Below are 20,011 nucleotides of genomic sequence, written 5' to 3'. Positions count from 1 at the left end.
CTTTTACTCAGTCCATACATCTATTTAGACTTTCACTCATACATCCATCCTTTCACTCACTCACTCTATCCATCATTTCTCTCATCATTCATTCACCCTTTCACTCATCCATCTATTCATCTTTTCTCCCTGTCACTCTTCCATCCTTAAATCCATCCTTTCACTCATTCTGCCTTGGATCTATCCACCATTTAACTCGTCCCTCCAACCTTCCACCCTATCCATCCATACATCTATCGATCCATCAATCTATTTACCCTTTCACTAATCCATCCTGCCACTCACTCATCCATCCATCCACCGTTTCACACATTCCTTCACCCATCCCCCTCCATTTCATTCATCCATCCTTACATCCATCCTTACATCCACCCTTTCACTCATTTTTCCATGCATCACCACTTCACTCATCCGTCCACCATCCATTCATCCACTCAGTCACCTTTCCACCCTTTCATGTTAATAATCAGCCTTTGTCTGTTGAGACGGAAGAGGCCTATCAAAAACTCCAGCCCCACTGTAGCTGCCAAAGTGGGGGGTTGACAATGCCCCATGTCTAGAGTTGCTCCAAATGCCGGTGGTAGTATAGCAAGGAAAATACCACTCCAAAGGATGCAAGTGCATTCCATAATTCGTCAACCAAGTAAGTTCTGGAGTAACATAGCAATCAAGGGGGAGGGAGAAAAGTGCCAGGAAGTCAGCACCAATTCTCCTACTAGATTCTGGTAGACACTTACTTTTGGTCCTTGTTTTCCTCGAAATCCCTGTTGACCTTGAACACCTGGTTCTCCCTAAAAGACAAAAAGTGGTTGTTGGAATAACTTAAGACCTGAATTCATCTTAGTTGACAATATAAAAGCTAAGTTAGTGAGATTACTCGTCACAGTTAAGGTGCTAAAATGAAAACTAAGGTCCTTATTTAGTGTTTGACAGACACAATATTCTCATATGTGGTGAATGTCCCTATGTCATTTGTTATGTTATGCGTATTTGTAAAGCGCATTAATGCCCATGAGGGTATCTTGCACTAAGCATTAGTGTGTGCTTAGCGCTACTTATTATAGGTTGGTTAATTGTGAAGCCAGGTCTTCAGCTTCTTGTGGAATATAAGAAGAGAGGAGGAGGCTCTGCTGTGAAATGAAAGGCCATTCTATGCTTTAAGAGTGATGTAAGATAATGCCGGTTCTTGTTATCAGGTTGTCTGTTCGCATGGGATGAGTGTGAGTAGGCATCATGCGAAGTGAAAGTGTCTGGGTGGTTGGTAGAAAGAGATGCAGCTGATCAGGTAGGTGGTGCCTAAGTTGTGTAGTGCCTTTAATGTGTATGTGATGAGTTTGAAATAGGTGCATTTGTGTATTGGGAGTCAGTGGATTTCCCTGGGGTGTGGTGCGATATCAGTTCTGGATGGTTTGTAATCTTCTAGTGAGTTGCCTATTGTCCCCAGTGTAGAGAGCATTCCCATACTTCAACTTGATGGTGACTAGATCATGAGTAACAGGTTTTCTAGTATTGCTTGCGAGCCATTTGAAGATCTTCCTAAGCATATTCAGGGTGTGGAAGCAGGATGCAGTGACGACACTGACTTGTGCAGTCATCCCCAGTTTGCTGTAGATGATTATTCCACGGTTTCTGGCATGGGTGAGGATGTGGGTTTGAAATCGGCTGGCCACCAGTTGGTGTCCCATGGTGAAGTGCTCTTACTCAATATCACTACTTCTGTCTTGTTGGTGTTGAGCTTGACACCATTGGATTACATCCAATTAGCAACCTCGGTCATGCCGGTTAGTGAACGGTGTTGCCTGAAAGGGGGGATATGAGTTGTGTCATAGGCGTAGGAGAGGATGTTGATGTTGTGAGTGCATTTGGCACTGGAGAGAGGGATTCTGTATGTGCCAAAAAAGGTGTGGCTGAGTAATCAACTTTAAGGCAGTTTGCACAGGAGTTTGCAAGTGTCTTAGGAGTCAGGTGCCAGGCTGACAGCTTGTGTTCTATCCGTTAAGAAAGAACAGATCTAGTGGAGAGCAGATCCTTGGTTGCCAATCTTGTGCAGGCCCCTGATGAGGATGGGGTAAAGGACCATGACAAATACTGCAGAGAGGTACATGAGAATGAGTTCTGCACTGTCTCCTCTGTCAAGGATAATGTGGAAGTCATACGTGGTGGGGATGAGTACTGTTTCTGTACTGTGGCTGGGCCTGAATCTGGACTGCATGACATAGAGGAGGTGGTGGTAGGTGTATGGTGGTGGGAGCTGGTGGTCAGAGAGGCATTGGTTGATTAGTTTCTCTCAAGACCTTTGCAGGGTATGGTAGGTGGGAGTTGGGGCTGTATTTGGAAAGTGTGGTTGGGTAAACGGATGGTTTCTTGAGCAGAGTCACAATGGTGGCATGTTTTCATGAGTCTGGGAATGTGGCTGTGGCGCTGGAGGTGTTGAGGATGGGAGTTGGTGCTTCACTGATCAGTATGAATCCTTTGCTGAAGGCATGGTGGGTAAAGGTATCAGAAAGGGCACCTGGGTGGATGGTCTACCTGCTTGTGGCAATTTTGATGGTGGTGACAGGTCAGGGTTAATTCTTTGGCTGCGAAGGGAAGTGAGTTGTGACTGTGAAGGGGTCTGTTTGAGGGCCAAAGTTGCTGCATGTGGGGATGACTGTTTTACAGAGGAACTCCCAAAACTTGTTGCAAAGGTCTTGTGAGGTGCAGTGACTAGAGGTGACAGGAGGTGCCATGAAATCTTTGGTAATGACAAAGATTTCATTGCTGCTGTTAGCAGCTGGCATCTGTGTGATCTGCTTGTGGTAGTGTTTTAGGGCTGATTCGAAGATGTCTAGTGAATGCAGTGATCCAGCTGTTGAGGTCCTTGATGGCTTTTGGAAAGTTGCTGGTGTGCTCGGCCCAGTGCACAGAGAGAGTGGAGGCCCACTCCGCTTCTGTGATGCATTTCCAGCTACGGCGGCCTGTTCCGGTGGTGGTAGGTGTATGGTGGTGGGAGCTGGTGGTCAGAGAGGCATTGGTTGATTAGTTTCTCTCAAGACCTTTGCAGGGTATGGTAGGTGGGAGTTGGGGCTGTATTTGGAAAGTGTGGTTGGGTAAACGGATGGTTTCTTGAGCAGAGTCACAATGGTGGCATGTTTTCATGAGTCTGGGAATGTGGCTGTGGCGCTGGAGGTGTTGAGGATGGGAGTTGGTGCTTCACTGATCAGTATGAATCCTTTGCTGAAGGCATGGTGGGTAAAGGTATCAGAAAGGGCACCTGGGTGGATGGTCTACCTTCTTGTGGCAATTTTGATGGTGGTGACAGGTCAGGGTTAATTCTTTGGCTGCGAAGGGAAGTGAGTTGTGACTGTGAAGGGGTCTGTTTGAGGGCCAAAGTTGCTGCATGTGGGGATGACTGTTTTACAGAGGAACTCCCAAAACTTGTTGCAAAGGTCTTGTGAGGTGCTGTGACTAGAGGTGACAGGAGGTGCCATGAAATCTTTGGTAATGACAAAGATTTCATTGCTGCTGTTAGCAGCTGGCATCTGTGTGATCTGCTGGTGGTAGTGTTTTAGGGCTGATTTGAAGATGTCTAATGAATGCAGTGATCCAGCTGTTGAGGTCCTTGATGGCTTTTGGAAAGTTGCTGGTGTGCTCGGCCCAGTGCACAGAGAGAGTGGAGGCCCACTCCGCTTCTGTGATGCATTTCCAGCTACGGCGGCCTGTTCTGGTGGTGGTAGGTGTATGGTGGTGGGAGACGGGTATTATGAAAATCACAAAGGAGAGGTCTGTCTAGATCATAGTTGCTGGCTTGACGACTAAGATGTTGTTAAATGAGCAGAAAAGTCTGTGTGAATGAGTATGGTACCGTGCTGGGAGAGGCCTAGGTTTCTTTTTTTTTTCAAATATTTGTATTTGTAAGAACATTGAGTACAATACAAAGTTAGTTGATATGGTGACTTGAGACACATGAGTGTAATACATAATTGTCAGTGGAAGGCCCACTATTCAATTCACTAGTTCCCAAATCCTGAACTAGTGAAATGGGGGAGGAGGCGAGGTGAGAGAAAGGAGAAGGAGGAGGGGGAGAGGGAGAGGTGAGGGGTGTTGGCAGTGGGTGACTCGTTATGGAGGTTGTATCTTTTGTAAGTATGCATCCGGTTTAGACCACAGTTGGCAGGAGGAGCTACCACTGTAGTTAGTGTTGTGTATGGTATTGTCAGAACTTCTGATAAAGCAGACCCAAGCCCACCATGTATGATAGAAATATGTTATTGTAGTTTTTCCAGATTTGATAAGAATTCCCACTGCTGTTAGTAAATCCTGAAGCATCGTATCCCAAAATGATAAGGTGTTGAGGAGATCTATGTTCGGTTCTGCATGAATGCCCAGTGAGATCAGCACTAGATTGAAGGGTGTCATCAGGGTATGAGTCAGGTTCATCTTGACTTTGAAGATGTCACCTGGTGTGTTTTCGATATTTTTCCAAAAAGGGTAGACATGTTTACAATAGAAGAGTAGCTGGTCAAGATCTCCTTTTTGCTCATTACAGTGCCAGGAGGCATCAGAGTCTATTAGGTCTCTTATATAGGCAAACAGGTGTCCAGAACGTTCTGTATATTGACCAAAGTTTGTATTGTGATATCAGAGGGGAGATTTTGTATCTCATTATGGAATCCCATATGTTTTTCCAGTTCTCACATGTTGTGTGCATGATACATTCCATGTGTTTTATTTTGCCTCAAGTTCTGGTTTAGAACTTTTTGCAGAGTTCTGTGTACAATAGAGCCTGTATGGGGCTTGGAGGATAGGTTTTCGAGAAAAGTCATGGAGTCTGCTTTGTGTGGTCTCTTGATGTCACGGAGAGCTACTTTTATGAAGTGATAGAAGTCCATTGGTTGGAGCTTATACTTTTCAGTGAGATTTGAAAAAGGTATAGGTTTTTCGGGGATATCCAGTTGATGCCCAGCGTTCCCAGAAGTTAAGGGATTTGGTCCAATCCGATTAGTTTGTTGAACCATAACGTTGCATATTCTGAGCCTTTTAATTTATTTCTAAAAGACTTATCCAGGTTTTTGATCGCGAGTGTCGAGGGTTTGATAATGCTATAAGAGTGGGTTACTTTAATTTGGTCAGTGGTGAATACATTGGTGAGTGAAAGAGGGGAGACCAGTTCTTTTTCAATGTAAAGCCATGGGAGGGGATTTCCCCTCAGTGAACAGAACCACCAGATCACCTGTTTAACCCAAAAGGCAGTTTGGTAGTGGAGAAAGTTTGGGAGGTTTGCACCCCCAGTGTTTTTTCCTTTTTGGAGTTTGTAAAGGGGTATCCTTGCTTTTTCCCTTTCCATTTGAAATTCGGTATGATAGTGTTAAGTGCTTTGTGAAAAGTTAATGAAAGGTTAACAGGGAACATGCTGAGGAAGAAATTGACTTGTGGGCTTAGTAGCATTTTTACTGCTTTGACCTTCCCCCACAATTTTATACATTTTGGGGACCAGGATTATGTCATGTGTTTTGCCTTGTTAAGTAAGGTGGTCTCAACATGTTTCCTGGTTTCCTCTAATGACTTTGCAAATTCTATCCCTAAGTATTTTAATCTCAGAAGTTGCCATTTTAAGGGGATAACCATGTGGGGGAGGCAGAGGTTATTTAGGCGAAATTTTTAGTTTGTTCTATGTTTTGGGTATAACCTGAGTCTTTTGCAAAGTAGGCTATGGTCTCCAAAATTTTGGGGATTGCCCTTTCCGAAAGAGAATGCCTGGAATATTTTTGTTAGTCCTAATAGAGTGGACGAGTGGTTAGATTGACAGTAGAAACAGAAGGAGGGACGAAGCGCAGCATTGCCTTGTCTCTTAATGCAGTATATATTATTTGAAAGTTGCCTGTTGATTTTGATGCAAGCAGTTGGGTTTTGGTAGATGGCCATGGCTATATGTATAAAGTGGTTGCCTAACTTAAATTTTTCTAGAGTTGCTTTCAGAAAGGGCCATAAAACCTTAACAAATGCCTTTTTTGCATCTATAGCCATTGCCATGGGTGGAGAGGAGATTTCTTTTGCTTTTTATATTATATGGCAGAAGGTTCTGGTGTCATCAGCAGCTAGTAGGCCTTTCACAAACCCAGTTTGTGAAGTGTGTATCAGTGACAGGAGGACTTTCTCCAACCTCAGGGTCAGTGCTTAATTTGTAAATAAAAACGTGCCAGTGCCCAAATACCTCCTTTTAAACGTGTGGCTGCTGCAATTAAATGTGCTAACACGGAATACTGAGGCAGCGTAATCCCGAAGCCATCTCTGGCCTCTTCAATCCATTCACAGCCACTCCCTGCCTCTTCAGCTCACTCTTGCGGTTTCTGCTTTCTTCCTTTGTGACGCTTTTTCGTTTTTCTCTTCCTCTGTCTTTCCCATATTTGTCTATTGCTCGCAGTAAATGCTTGAGGCAAAAAGCTAAGTGCCAGCCCGCAAAAATAAGTGCCGGTGCGCTGCACTGGAAACAACAAGCACAAATTAAGCACTGCTCAGGGTTAGAATAGAGCCCAAACACGCAGTGGGATTTAAGAAATTGAGGACTTGCTTTTTTGTCTTCTAGCAAAGCATGTTGGTGTATTTTCCATGTGTTATGGGCTGCCATCACCCGGAGCTCCTCGTCTAAGCTTCCATCTCTAAAGAGCGAAATACACCCCCCTTCCCCCTGCTCTTGGTGAGGCCTAGATTTCTGAGGTTTTCTAGAAAGGCTGTAAAGTTTGGGTTCGGGAAGTCTTGTAGGTGAAAGCTGAACTGTCCAAGTAGGATGAAGGTGCTGGTGGTGATGGTGAGGGGCACAAAAAATTCTGTGATGTCGCTTCCAAAACTGGTGTGGGGTCCTTTTGGTCTGTATACAAGGGTTCCACCTCGGGAGAAGTTGGTTGTCATGCACATCTTGAACACAAGGCGTTCCATGTAGCTGTTAGGGATGTCGGTGTGGGTGGGGCAGCTGAAGTTACCTTTGAATATTATGGTAAATCCACCTCTGTGCTTGTGCTGATGATTTTGTCTGGCAATCTTGTAGCCGTGGGGGTGGCTGTAGCGATCTCATGGCTCAGAGGCTGGGTTTAGCCATGTTTCCATTGAGGAAGAGCATGGAGCACAGTTGTGCAGTAGGTCCTATATCTCTGTGGACTATCTGGTGAGCGAGGGGATGTTGAAGAGCATGCATGAGAGTGTGGTGTGTTGAGTGGGTGGTGTTTGGTCAGTGTGAGCAGGTGGCTGGTTGGTGTGAATATTACAAGTGCATTTAATCTATGAAACTTGCAATATGGCAGAAGCAATATCCACCACACTTTAACAAAACATTCAATCTGCCAAAATCTAAATAAGGCTCTAATCCCTACGACAAAACAAAACATTAACTAATCTTGGGTCAGAAAACTCACATAACCTATGGCCAGGTGAGGCTGTAGTAACTTTAATTAGCTTAGGTCCAACAATTTCTATGGTGGTAAGTGCCCCTCCATACCTTCTGGTCAAACACACCCCAAAGCCCCTGCTTAGTTCCATTGCAAAACACATAGGCGAAAAACTGATAGGGAAAGTTAAATGTATTGAGATTTACAGCATGTATCAACAGTGCAGTCCACAGGTCAATAAGCAAAAGTTACTCTCAATAGGTAGCAATATTTCTGGTGGACACTATACCTTCCAGCTGATTCATCACCTTATCAGTATTCTGTAGACACCAGACTGAATCAAGAAAACCTTTCCCTAGCAATAGTGCTGCAGCAACACCAGGTGGCACCTAGCGACTCCAAACGCAGCTCTGTTGCCTGAGTTTGACAACATCTCTTTCTATATCGCGCCAATCATCATGCTGTCATTATGCCCCTGTATAAATTCACATCCAATTGAAGCATGCAGAGGAAAATCAAAATCAAGAAAGCTTTTATGACAGGAAAAGCAATGTAAGGAAATGCCTCCTTGGCATGGTTGCCCCCTGACTTTTTGCCTTTGCTGATGCTATGTTTACAATTGAAAGTGTGCTGAGGCCTGCTAACCAGGCCCCAGCACCAGTGTTCTTTCCCTAACCTGTACTTTTGTATCCACAATTGGCAGACCCTGGCATCCAGATAAGTCCCTTGTAACTGGTACTTCTAGTACCAAGGGCCCTGATGCCAAGGAAGGTCTCTAAGGGATGCAGCATGTCTTATGCCACCCTGGAGACCTCTCACTCAGCACAGACACACTGCTTGCCAGCTTGTGTGTGCTAGTGAGGACAAAACGAGTAAGTCGACATGGCACTCCCCTCAGGGTGCCATGCCAGCCTCTCACTGCCTAAGCAGTATAGGTAAGACACCACTCTAGCAGGCCTTACAGCCCTAAGGCAGGGTGCACTATACCATAGGTGAGGGTACCAGTGCATGAGCATGGTACCCCTACAGTGTCTAAACAAAACCTTAGACATTGTAAGTGCAGGGTAGCCATAAGAGTATATGGTCTGGGAGTCTATCAAACACGAACTCCACAGCACCATAATGGCTACACTGAAAACTGGGAAGTTTGGTATCAAACTTCTCAGCACAATAAATGCACACTGATGCCAGTGTACATTTTATTGTAAAATACACCACAGAGGGCACCTTAGAGGTGCCCCCTGAAACTTAACCGACTATCTGTGTAAGCTGACTAGTTCCAGCAGCCTGCCACACTAGAGACATGTTGCTGGCCCCATGGGGAGAGTGCCTTTGTCACTCTGAGGCCAGTAACAAAGCCTGCACTGGGTGGAGATGCTAACACCTCCCCCAGGCAGGAGCTGTAACACCTGGCGGTGAGCCTCAAAGGCTCACCCCTTTGTCACAGCCCAGCAGGGCACTCCAGCTTCGTGGAGTTGCCCGCCCCCTCCGGCCACGGCCCCCACTTTTGGCGGCAAGGCTGGAGGGAACAAAGAAAGCAACAAGGAGGAGTCACTGGCCAGTCAGGACAGCCCCTAAGGTGTCCTGAGCTGAGGTGACTCTGACTTTTAGAAATCCTCCATCTTGCAGATGGAGGATTCCCCCAATAGGGTTAGGATTGTGACCCCCTCCCCTTGGGAGGAGGCACAAAGAGGGTGTACCCACCCTCAGGGCTAGTAGCCATTGGCTACTAACCCCCCAGACCTAAACACGCCCTTAAATTTAGTATTTAAGGGCTACCCTGAACCCTAGAAAATTAGATTCCTGCAACTACAAGAAGAAGGACTGCCTAGCTGAAAACCCCTGCAGAGGAAGACCAGAAGACGACAACTGCCTTGGCTCCAGAAACTCACCGGCCTGTCTCCTGCCTTCCAAAGATCCTGCTCCAGCGACGCCTTCCAAAGGGACCAGCGACCTCGACATCCTCTGAGGACTGCCCCTGCTTCGAAAAGACAAGAAACTCCTGAGGACAGCGGACCTGCTCCAAGAAAGGCTGCAACTTTGTTTCCAGCAGCTTTGAAAGAACCCTGCAAGCTCCCCGCAAGAAGCGTGAGACTTGCAACACTGCACCCGACGACCCCGACTCGGCTGGTGGAGATCCAACACCTCAGGAGGGACCCCAGGACTACTCTAAGACTGTGAGTACCAAAACCTGTCCCCCCTGAGCCCCCACAGCGCCGCCTGCAGAGGGAATCCCGAGGCCTCCCCTGACCGCGACTCTTTGAATCCTAAGTCCCGACGCCTGGGAGAGACCCTGCACCCGCAGCCCCCAGGACCTGAAGGACCGAACTTTCACTGGAGAAGTGACCCCCAGGAGTCCCTCTCCCTTGCCCAAGTGGAGGTTTCCCCGAGGATCCCCCCCCTTGCCTGCCTGCAGTGCTGAAGAGATCCCGAGATCTCTCATAGACTAACATTGCGAACCCGACGCTTGTTTCTACACTGCACCCGGCCGCCCCCGCGCCGCTGAGGGTGAAATTTCTGTGTGGGCTTGTGTCCCCCCCGGTGCCCTACAAAACCCCCCTGGTCCGCCCTCCGAAGACGCGGGTACTTACCTGCAAGCAGACCGGAACCGGGGCACCCCCTTCTCTCCATTCTAGCCTATGCGTTTTGGGCACCACTTTGAACTCTGCACCTGACCGGCCCTGAGCTGCTGGTGTGGTGACTTTGGGGTTGCTCTGAACCCCCAACGGTGGGCTACCTTGGACCAAGAACTGAACCCTGTAAGTGTCTTACTTACCTGGTAAAACTAACAAAAACTTACCTCCCCCAGGAACTGTGAAAATTGCACTGTGTCCACTTTTAAAGTAGCTATTTGTCAATAACTTGAAAAGTATACATGCAATTGAAATGATTCAAAGTTCCTAATGTACTTACCTGCAATACCTTTCAAACAAGATATTACATGTTAAATTTGAACCTGTGGTTCTTAAAATAAACTAAGAAAAGATATTTTTCTATAACAAAACCTATTGGCTGGATTTGTCTCTGAGTGTGTGTACCTCATTTATTGTCTATGTGTATGTACAACAAATGCTTAACACTACTCCTTGGATAAGCCTACTGCTCGACCACACTACCACAAAATAGAGCATTAGTATTATCTCTTTTTACCACTATTTTACCTCTAAGGGGAACCCTTGGACTCTGTGCATGCTATTCCTTACTTTGAAGTAGCACATACAGAGCCAACTTCCTACATTGGTGGATCAGCGGTGGGGTACAAGACTTTGCATTTGCTGGACTACTCAGCCAATACCTGATCACACGACAAATTCCAAAATTGTCATTAGAAATTGATTTTTGCAATTTGAAAAGTTTTCTAAATTCTAAAAGTCCTGCTAGGGCCTTGTGTTAGATCCTGTTTAGCATTTCTTTTAGAGTTTAAAAGTTTGTAAAAGTTTGAATTAGATTCTAGAACCAGTTGTAGATTCTTAAAAAGTATTCCAACTTTTAGAAGCAAAATGTCTAGCACAGATGTGACTGTGGTGGAACTCGACACCACACCTTACCTCCATCTTAAGATGAGGGAGCTAAGGTCACTCTGTAAAATAAAGAAAATAACAATGGGCCCCAAACCTACCAAAATACAGCTCCAGGAGCTTTTGGCAGAGTTTGAAAAGGCCAACCCCTCTGAGGGTGGCAACTCAGAGGAAGAGGATAGTGACTTGGAGGAAAATTCCCCCCTACCAGTCCTATCTAGGGAGAACAGGGTCCCTCAAACCCTGACTCCAAAAATAATAGTCAGAGATGCTGGTTCCCTCACAGGAGAGACCAACACCTCTGAAATCACTGAGGATAACTCCAGTGAAGAGGACATCCAGTTAGCCAGGATGGCCAAAAGATTGGCTTTGGAAAGGCAGATCCTAGCCATAGAGAGGGAAAGACAAGAGATGGGCCTAGGACCCATCAATGGTGGCAGCAACATAAATAGGGTCAGAGATTCTCCTGACATGTTGAAAATCCCTAAAGGGATTGTAACTAAATATGAAGATGGTGATGACATCACCAAATGGTTCACAGCTTTTGAGAGGGCTTGTGTAACCAGAAAAGTGAACAGATCTCACTGGGGTGCTCTCCTTTGGGAAATGTTCACAGGAAAGTGTAGGGATAGACTCCTCACACTCTCTGGACAAGATGCAGAATCTTATGACCTCATGAAGGGTACCCTGATTGAGGGCTTTGGATTCTCCACTGAGGAGTATAGGATTAGATTCAGGGGGGCTCAAAAATCCTCGAGCCAGACCTGGGTTGACTTTGTAGACTACTCAGTAAAAACACTAGATGGTTGGATTCAAGGCAGTGGTGTAAGTAATTATGATGGGCTGTACAATTTATTTGTGAAGGAACACCTGTTAAGTAATTGTTTCAATGATAAACTGCATCAGCATCTAGTAGACCTAGGACCAATTTCTCCCCAAGAATTGGGAAAGAAGGCGGACCATTGGGTCAAGACAAGGGTGTCCAAGACTTCAACAGGGGGTGACCAAAAGAAAGGGGTCACAAAGACTCCCCAGGGGAAGGGTGATGAGACAACCAAAACTAAAAATAGTAAAGAGTCTTCTACAGGCCCCCAAAAACCTGCACAGGAGGGTGGGCCCAGAGCCTCTTCACAAAACAATGGGTACAAGGGTAAAAACTTTGATCCCAAAAAGGCCTGGTGTCATAACTGTAAACAGCATGGACACCAAACTGGAGACAAGGCCTGTCCCAAGAAAGGTTCCACTCCAAACTCCCATCCAGGTAACACTGGTATGGCTAGTCTCCAAGTGGGATCAACAGTGTGCCCAGAGCAAATCAGGGTCCACACTGAAGCTACTCTAGTTTCTGAGGGTGGGGTGGATTTAGCCACACTAGCTGTCTGGCCGCCTAACATGCAAAAATACAGACAGCAACTCTTAATTAATGGGACTAGAATAGAGGGCCTGAGGGATACAGGTGCCAGTGTCACCATGGTGACAGAGAAACTGGTTTCCCCTGGCCAAAACCTGACTGGAAAAACTTACACAGTCACCAACGCTGACAATCAGAGAAAAGTACATCCCATGGCAATGGTTACTTTAGAATGGGGAGGGGTCAATGGCCTGAAACAGGTGGTGGTCTCCTCAAATATCCCAGTGGACTGTCTGCTTGGAAATGACCTGGAGTCCTCAGCATGGGCTGAGGTAGAACTAAAAACCCATGCAGCAATGCTGGGTATCCCTGAACTGGTGTGTGTGAAAACAAGAGCACAATGCAAGGCACAGGGTGAACAAGTAGAGCTGGAGTCTGGAAGAATGGCCCAGCCTACCAAGAGGAAAGGAAAGTCAGTTGGGAAACCAACTGCAACACAGCAAAAGAAAGGGAACCTCTCTTCTCAGGAAGAAGTTCTGCCCTCTGAGGGAACTGAGCCTTTGGAGCTTGAACCTTATCAGGTTGAGCTCTTAGGCCCAGGGGGACCCTCAAGGGAGGAGCTGTGTAAGGGACAAGAAACCTGTCCCTCTCTTGAAGGCCTTAGGCAGCAAGCTGCTGAAGAGTCCAAGGGCAAGAAAAATGGAACACATAGGGTCTATTGGGAAGATGGACTCCTGTACACTGAGGCCAGAGACCCCAAACCTGGTGCCACTAGGAGAGTGGTAGTGCCTCAGCTGTTCAGAGAGTTCATCCTAACATTGGCCCATGACATTCCCCTTGCTGGACATTTGGGACAAACCAAGACGTGGGAGAGGCTAGTCAACCACTTCTACTGGCCCAATATGTCCAACATGGTCAAGGAGTTTTGCCTCTCCTGCCCCACCTGTCAAGCCAGTGGTAAGACAGGTGGGCACCCAAAGGCCCCCCTCATTCCACTTCCAGTGGTGGGGGTTCCCTTTGAAAGAGTGGGTGTGGACATAGTTGGTCCACTAGAACCTCCCACAGCCTCAGGAAATATGTATATCCTGGTAGTAGTGGATCATGCTACCAGGTATCCTGAAGCTATTCCCCTTAGGTCGACTACTGCCCCTGCAGTAGCCAAGGCCCTCATTGGTATCTTTACCAGAGTGGGTTTCCCTAAGGAGGTGGTGTCTGACAGAGGTACCAACTTCATGTCAGCATACCTGAAACATATGTGGAATGAGTGTGGAGTGACTTATAAATTCACTACACCTTACCATCCACAAACTAATGGCTTAGTTGAAAGATTCAACAAGACATTAAAGGGCATGATCATGGGGCTCCCAGAAAAACTCAAAAGGAGATGGGATGTCCTCCTGCCATGTCTGCTTTTCGCTTACAGGGAGGTACCACAGAAGGGAGTAGGGTTCTCACCCTTTGAACTTCTGTTTGGTCATCCTGTAAGGGGACCACTTGCCCTTGTTAAAGAAGGCTGGGAGAGACCTCTCCATGAGCCTAAACAGGACATAGTGGACTATGTACTTGGCCTTCGCTCTAGAATGGCAGAGTACATGGAAAAGGCAACCAAAAACCTTGAGGCCAGCCAACAGCTCCAGAAGTTTTGGTATGACCAAAAGGCTGCACTGGTTGAGTTCCAACCAGGGCAGAAAGTCTGGGTTCTGGAGCCTGTGGCTCCCAGGGCACTCCAGGACAAATGGAGTGGCCCTTACCCAGTGCTAGAAAGGAAGAGTCAGGTCACCTACCTGGTGGACCTGGGCACAAGCAGGAGCCCCAAGAGGGTGATCCATGTGAACCGCCTTAAGCTCTTCCATGACAGGGCTGATGTGAATCTGTTGATGGTAACAGATGAGGATCAGGAGGCAGAGAGTGAACCTCTCCCTGATCTTCTGTCATCAGACCCAAAAGATGGCACAGTAGATGGAGTGATCTACTCAGACACCCTCTCTGGCCAACAGCAAGCTGATTGTAGGGGAGTCCTACAACAGTTTCCTGAACTCTTCTCCTTAACCCCTGGTCAGACACACCTGTGTACCCATGATGTGGACACAGGAGACAGCATGCCTGTCAAAAACAAAATCTTTAGACAGTCTGACCATGTTAAGGAAAGCATCAAGGTGGAAGTCCACAAGATGCTGGAATTGGGAGTAATTGAGCGCTCTGACAGCCCCTGGGCTAGCCCAGTGGTCTTAGTCCCCAAACCTCACACCAAAGATGGAAAGAAAGAGATGAGGTTTTGTGTGGACTACAGAGGGCTCAATCCTGTCACCAAGACAGATGCTCATCCAATTCCTAGAGCTGATGAGCTCATAGATAAATTAGGTGCTGCCAAATTCTTAAGTACCTTTGACTTGACAGCAGGGTACTGGCAAATAAAAATGGCACCTGGAGCAAAAGAGAAAACAGCATTCTCCACACCTGATGGGCATTATCAGTTTACTGTTATGCCCTTTGGTTTAAAGAATGCCCCTGCCACCTTCCAAAGGTTGGTGAATCAAGTCCTTGCTGGCTTGGAGTCTTTTAGCACAGCTTATCTTGATGATATTGCTGTCTTTAGCTCCACCTGGCAGGATCACCTGGTCCACCTGAAGAAGGGTTTGAAGGCCCTGCAATCTGCAGGCCTCTCTATCAAGGCATCCAAATGCCAGATAGGGCAGGGAACTGTGGTTTACTTGGGACACCTTGTAGGTGGAGGCCAAGTTCAGCCACTCCAACCCAAGATCCAGACTATTCTGGACTGGGTAGCTCCAAAAACCCAGACTCAAGTCAGGGCATTCCTTGGCTTGACTGGGTATTACAGGAGGTTTGTGAAGGGATATGGATCCATTGTGACAGCCCTCACTGAACTCACCTCCAAGAAAATGCCCAAGAAAGTGAACTGGACTGTGGAATGCCAACAGGCCTTTGACACCCTGAAACAAGCAATGTGCTCAGCACCAGTTCTCAAAGCTCCAGATTATTCTAAGCAGTTCATTGTGCAGACTGATGCCTCTGAACATGGGATAGGGGCAGTTTTGTCCCAAACAAATGATGATGGCCTTGACCAGCCTGTTGCTTTCATTAGCAGGAGGTTACTCCCCAGGGAGCAGCGTTGGAGTGCCATTGAGAGGGAGGCCTTTGCTGTGGTTTGGTCCCTGAAGAAGCTGAGACCATACCTCTTTGGGACTCACTTCCTAGTTCAAACTGACCACAGACCTCTCAAATGGCTGATGCAAATGAAAGGTGAAAATCCTAAACTGTTGAGGTGGTCCATCTCCCTACAGGGAATGGACTTTATAGTGGAACACAGACCTGGGACTGCCCATGCCAATGCAGATGGCCTTTCCAGGTTCTTCCACTTAGAAAATGAAGACTCTCTTGGGAAAGGTTAGTCTCATCCTCTTTCGTTTGGGGGGGGGTTGTGTAAGGAAATGCCTCCTTGGCATGGTTGCCCCCTGACTTTTTGCCTTTGCTGATGCTATGTTTACAATTGAAAGTGTGCTGAGGCCTGCTAACCAGGCCCCAGCACCAGTGTTCTTTCCCTAACCTGTACTTTTGTATCCACAATTGGCAGACCCTGGCATCCAGATAAGTCCCTTGTAACTGGTACTTCTAGTACCAAGGGCCCTGATGCCAAGGAAGGTCTCTAAGGGATGCAGCATGTCTTATGCCACCCTGGAGACCTCTCACTCAGCACAGACACACTGCTTGCCAGCTTGTGTGTGCTAGTGAGGACAAAACGAGTAAGTCGACATGGCACTCCCCTCAGGGTGCCATGCCAGCCTCTCACTGCCTATGCAGTATAGGTAAGACACCCCTCTAGCAGGCCTTACAGCCCTAAGGCAGGGTGCACTATACCATAGGTGAGGGTACCAGTGCATGAGCATGGTACCCCTACAGTGTCTAAACAAAACCTTAGACATTGTAAGTGCAGGGTAGCCATAAGAGTATATGGTCTGGGAGTCTGTCAAACACGAACTCCACAGCACCATAATGGCTACACTGAAAACTGGGAAGTTTGGTATCAAACTTCTCAGCACAATAAATGCACACTGATGCCAGTGTACATTTTATTGTAAAATACACCACAGAGGGCACCTTAGAGGTGCCCCCTGAAACTTAACCGACTATCTGTGTAGGCTGACTAGTTCCAGCAGCCTGCCACACTAGAGACATGTTGCTGGCCCCATGGGGAGAGTGCCTTTGTCACTCTGAGGCCAGTAACAAAGCCTGCACTGGGTGGAGATGCTAACACCTCCCCCAGGCAGGAGCTGTAACACCTGGCGGTGAGCCTCAAAGGCTCACCCCTTTGTCACAGCCCAGCAGGGCACTCCAGCTTCGTGGAGTTGCCCGCCCCCTCCGGCCACGGCCCCCACTTTTGGCGGCAAGGCTGGAGGGAACAAAGAAAGCAACAAGGAGGAGTCACTGGCCAGTCAGGACAGCCCCTAAGGTGTCCTGAGCTGAGGTGACTCTGACTTTTAGAAATCCTCCATCTTGCAGATGGAGGATTCCCCCAATAGGGTTAGGATTGTGACCCCCTCCCCTTGGGAGGAGGCACAAAGAGGGTGTACCCACCCTCAGGGCTAGTAGCCATTGGCTACTAACCCCCCAGACCTAAACACGCCCTTAAATTTAGTATTTAAGGGCTACCCTGAACCCTAGAAAATTAGATTCCTGCAACTACAAGAAGAAGGACTGCCTAGCTGAAAACCCCTGCAGAGGAAGACCAGAAGACGACAACTGCCTTGGCTCCAGAAACTCACCGGCCTGTCTCCTGCCTTCCAAAGATCCTGCTCCAGCGACGCCTTCCAAAGGGACCAGCGACCTCGACATCCTCTGAGGACTGCCCCTGCTTCGAAAAGACAAGAAACTCCCGAGGACAGCGGACCTGCTCCAAGAAAGGCTGCAACTTTGTTTCCAGCAGCTTTGAAAGAACCCTGCAAGCTCCCCGCAAGAAGCGTGAGACTTGCAACACTGCACCCGACGACCCCGACTCGGCTGGTGGAGATCCAACACCTCAGGAGGGACCCCAGGACTACTCTAAGACTGTGAGTACCAAAACCTGTCCCCCCTGAGCCCCCACAGCGCCGCCTGCAGAGGGAATCCCGAGGCCTCCCCTGACCGCGACTCTTTGAATCCTAAGTCCCGACGCATGGGAGAGACCCTGCACCCGCAGCCCCCAGGACCTGAAGGACCGAACTTTCACTGGAGAAGTGACCCCCAGGAGTCCCTCTCCCTTGCCCAAGTGGAGGTTTCCCCGAGGAACCCCCCCCTTGCCTGCCTGCAGCGCTGAAGAGATCCCGAGATCTCTCATAGACTAACATTGCGAACCCGACGCTTGTTTCTACACTGCACCCGGCCGCCCCCGCGCCGCTGAGGGTGAAATTTCTGTGTGGGCTTGTGTCCCCCCCGGTGCCCTACAAAACCCCCCTGGTCTGCCCTCCGAAGACGCGGGTACTTACCTGCAAGCAGACCGGAACCGGGGCACCCCCTTCTCTCCATTCTAGCCTATGCGTTTTGGGCACCACTTTGAACTCTGCACCTGACCGGCCCTGAGCTGCTGGTGTGGTGACTTTGGGGTTGCTCTGAACCCCCAACGGTGGGCTACCTTGGACCAAGAACTGAACCCTGTAAGTGTCTTACTTACCTGGTAAAACTAACAAAAACTTACCTCCCCCAGGAACTGTGAAAATTGTCCACTTTTAAAGTAGCTATTTGTCAATAACTTGAAAAGTATACATGCAATTGAAATGATTCAAAGTTCCTAATGTACTTACCTGCAATACCTTTCAAACAAGATATTACATGTTAAATTTGAACCTGTGGTTCTTAAAATAAACTAAGAAAAGATATTTTTCTATAACAAAACCTATTGGCTGGATTTGTCTCTGAGTGTGTGTACCTCATTTATTGTCTATGTGTATGTACAACAAATGCTTAACACTACTCCTTGGATAAGCCTACTGCTCGACCACACTACCACAAAATAGAGCATTAGTATTATCTCTTTTTACCACTATTTTACCTCTAAGGGGAACCCTTGGACTCTGTGCATGCTATTCCTTACTTTGAAGTAGCACATACAGAGCCAACTTCCTACAAGCAAGAACAGAAGTATATTTGCATAGTCTGGGATATTATTACTAAGGACACAGGGCATCATTCTGACCCCGGCGGTCATGGACCGCCGGGGCCAGGGTTGGCGTTAGCACCGCCAACAGGCTGGCGGTGCCCCGCAGGGCATTCTGACCGCTGCGGTTTTGCTGCGGTCAGAAGTGGAAAACCGGCGGTCTCCCGCCGGTTTTCCGCTGCCCTTAAGAATCCTCCATGGCGGCGCAGCTCGCTGCGCCGCCATGGGGATTCTGACAGCCCATACCGCCATCCTGTTCCTGGCGGTTCGCCCGCCAGGAACAGGATGGCGGTATGGGTTGTCGTGGGGCCCCTGGGGGCCCCTGCAGTGCCCATGCCAAGGGCATGGGCACTGCAGGGGCCCCCGTAAGAGGGCCCCACTTTGTATTTCAGTGTCTGCTTTGCAGACACTGAAATACGCGACGGGTGCCACTGCACCCGTCGCACCTTCCCACTCCGCCGGCTCAATTCTGAGCCGGCGTCCTCGTGGGAAGGGTGTTTTGCACTGGGCTGGCGGGCGGCCTTTTGGCGGTCGCCCGCCAGCCCAGTGCAAAACCCAAAATATTCTCAGCGGTCTTTCGACCGCGGAGCGGTATTTTGGAGGGGGGAACTCTGGCGGGCAGCCTCCGCCGCCCGCCAGGGTGAGAATCACCCCCACAAACTCATCAGGGGAGGAGGGAGGGCGGTGAAAAAATTTAATAGAGAATGTAGAATCCACCACAAAATAGTGCTACTAAAGGATGTAACATACTCTTCTGATGGACACTTCTTCCTGATGGTTCCACACCTGATGAATGAGTCCCAAAGCAATACAAACTACAAGGCTGAGTTCAGTAGTGCCAATTAACTAAGGGTGTCATGCAATACAGCAGTGTTAAGTATAAAGCACTGCATGGCTGAGCCTTGATACAGTATTGTTTTGCAAGGCTGTGCACAGAAGACCAAGTGGCTGTCTGGTAAATATCAGCCAACAGAGTGCCCATGGTGAAAGCATCAGAAGCTGCCACAGCCTCATGGAGTGTACACAACAGTGCATCCTTATTTTCTCGCTGCCGCCTCAGCGCCCAGAGGGAAAGGCCCTCCACTGCATACTACTCTACACTAGATCCCTCAGCAAACATGCCTCAGAAATTTGGGACACCATCACCATTGTCAACCCGGACCTGTTGTTCATCACTGAAACCTGGCTCACGCCCCCAGCTGCCCCTACATATGTTGCGCCACCCCACGAGGCTACAAGATGACCCACAGACACCGCATCAACAAACAGAGTGGAGGCATTGCCATCATGCAAATGACCAGCTCCAATGCACCCCTATTGAGGGCGAACCCTCTCCCCACATGGAGCACTTCAGTTTCATCGTCCGCACCAACACTACCACAACCTAGGTATCCTTGTATACTACCTGCTGGGCCACACCCACCTTCTGCAAAGTCATCCCCGAACACATCACCCCCCTAGCGATAAACTCTAAACACTAGTTGCTTCTCAGGGACCTCAACTTCCAATTGACCGCAAATCCTCCAATACTCCTGGAAAGCCTCAACACCATGGGACTCAAGCTACCAGTCTCCGAGCCCACACACACAGCAGGACACTCCCTCGACCCCTTTTTCATGGCCAGAGAGGATCT

General features: G+C 48.2%; 1 protein-coding gene across 2 annotated transcripts in view; it reads right to left on the bottom strand.

Moving 5' to 3' along the window:
• The window catches only part of LOC138301234 (collagen alpha-1(II) chain-like), a 1,268,735-nt gene that overhangs the window by 498,767 nt on the left and 749,957 nt on the right, over window positions 1–20,011 (bottom strand). For both annotated transcript variants that reach the window (XM_069241494.1, XM_069241495.1), the window contains exon 37: window positions 738–791. In XM_069241494.1, coding sequence (XP_069097595.1) covers window positions 738–791 — 54 coding nt within the window. The remainder of the gene's footprint in view (window positions 1–737; window positions 792–20,011) is intronic.

This window comes from Pleurodeles waltl, chromosome 6, assembly GCF_031143425.1.
Source record: "Pleurodeles waltl isolate 20211129_DDA chromosome 6, aPleWal1.hap1.20221129, whole genome shotgun sequence".
NCBI classification, from domain to species: domain Eukaryota; kingdom Metazoa; phylum Chordata; class Amphibia; order Caudata; family Salamandridae; genus Pleurodeles; species Pleurodeles waltl.
The sequence above is the reverse complement of the archived record's forward strand: the minus strand, read 5'-3'. Positions and strand labels throughout refer to the sequence as shown.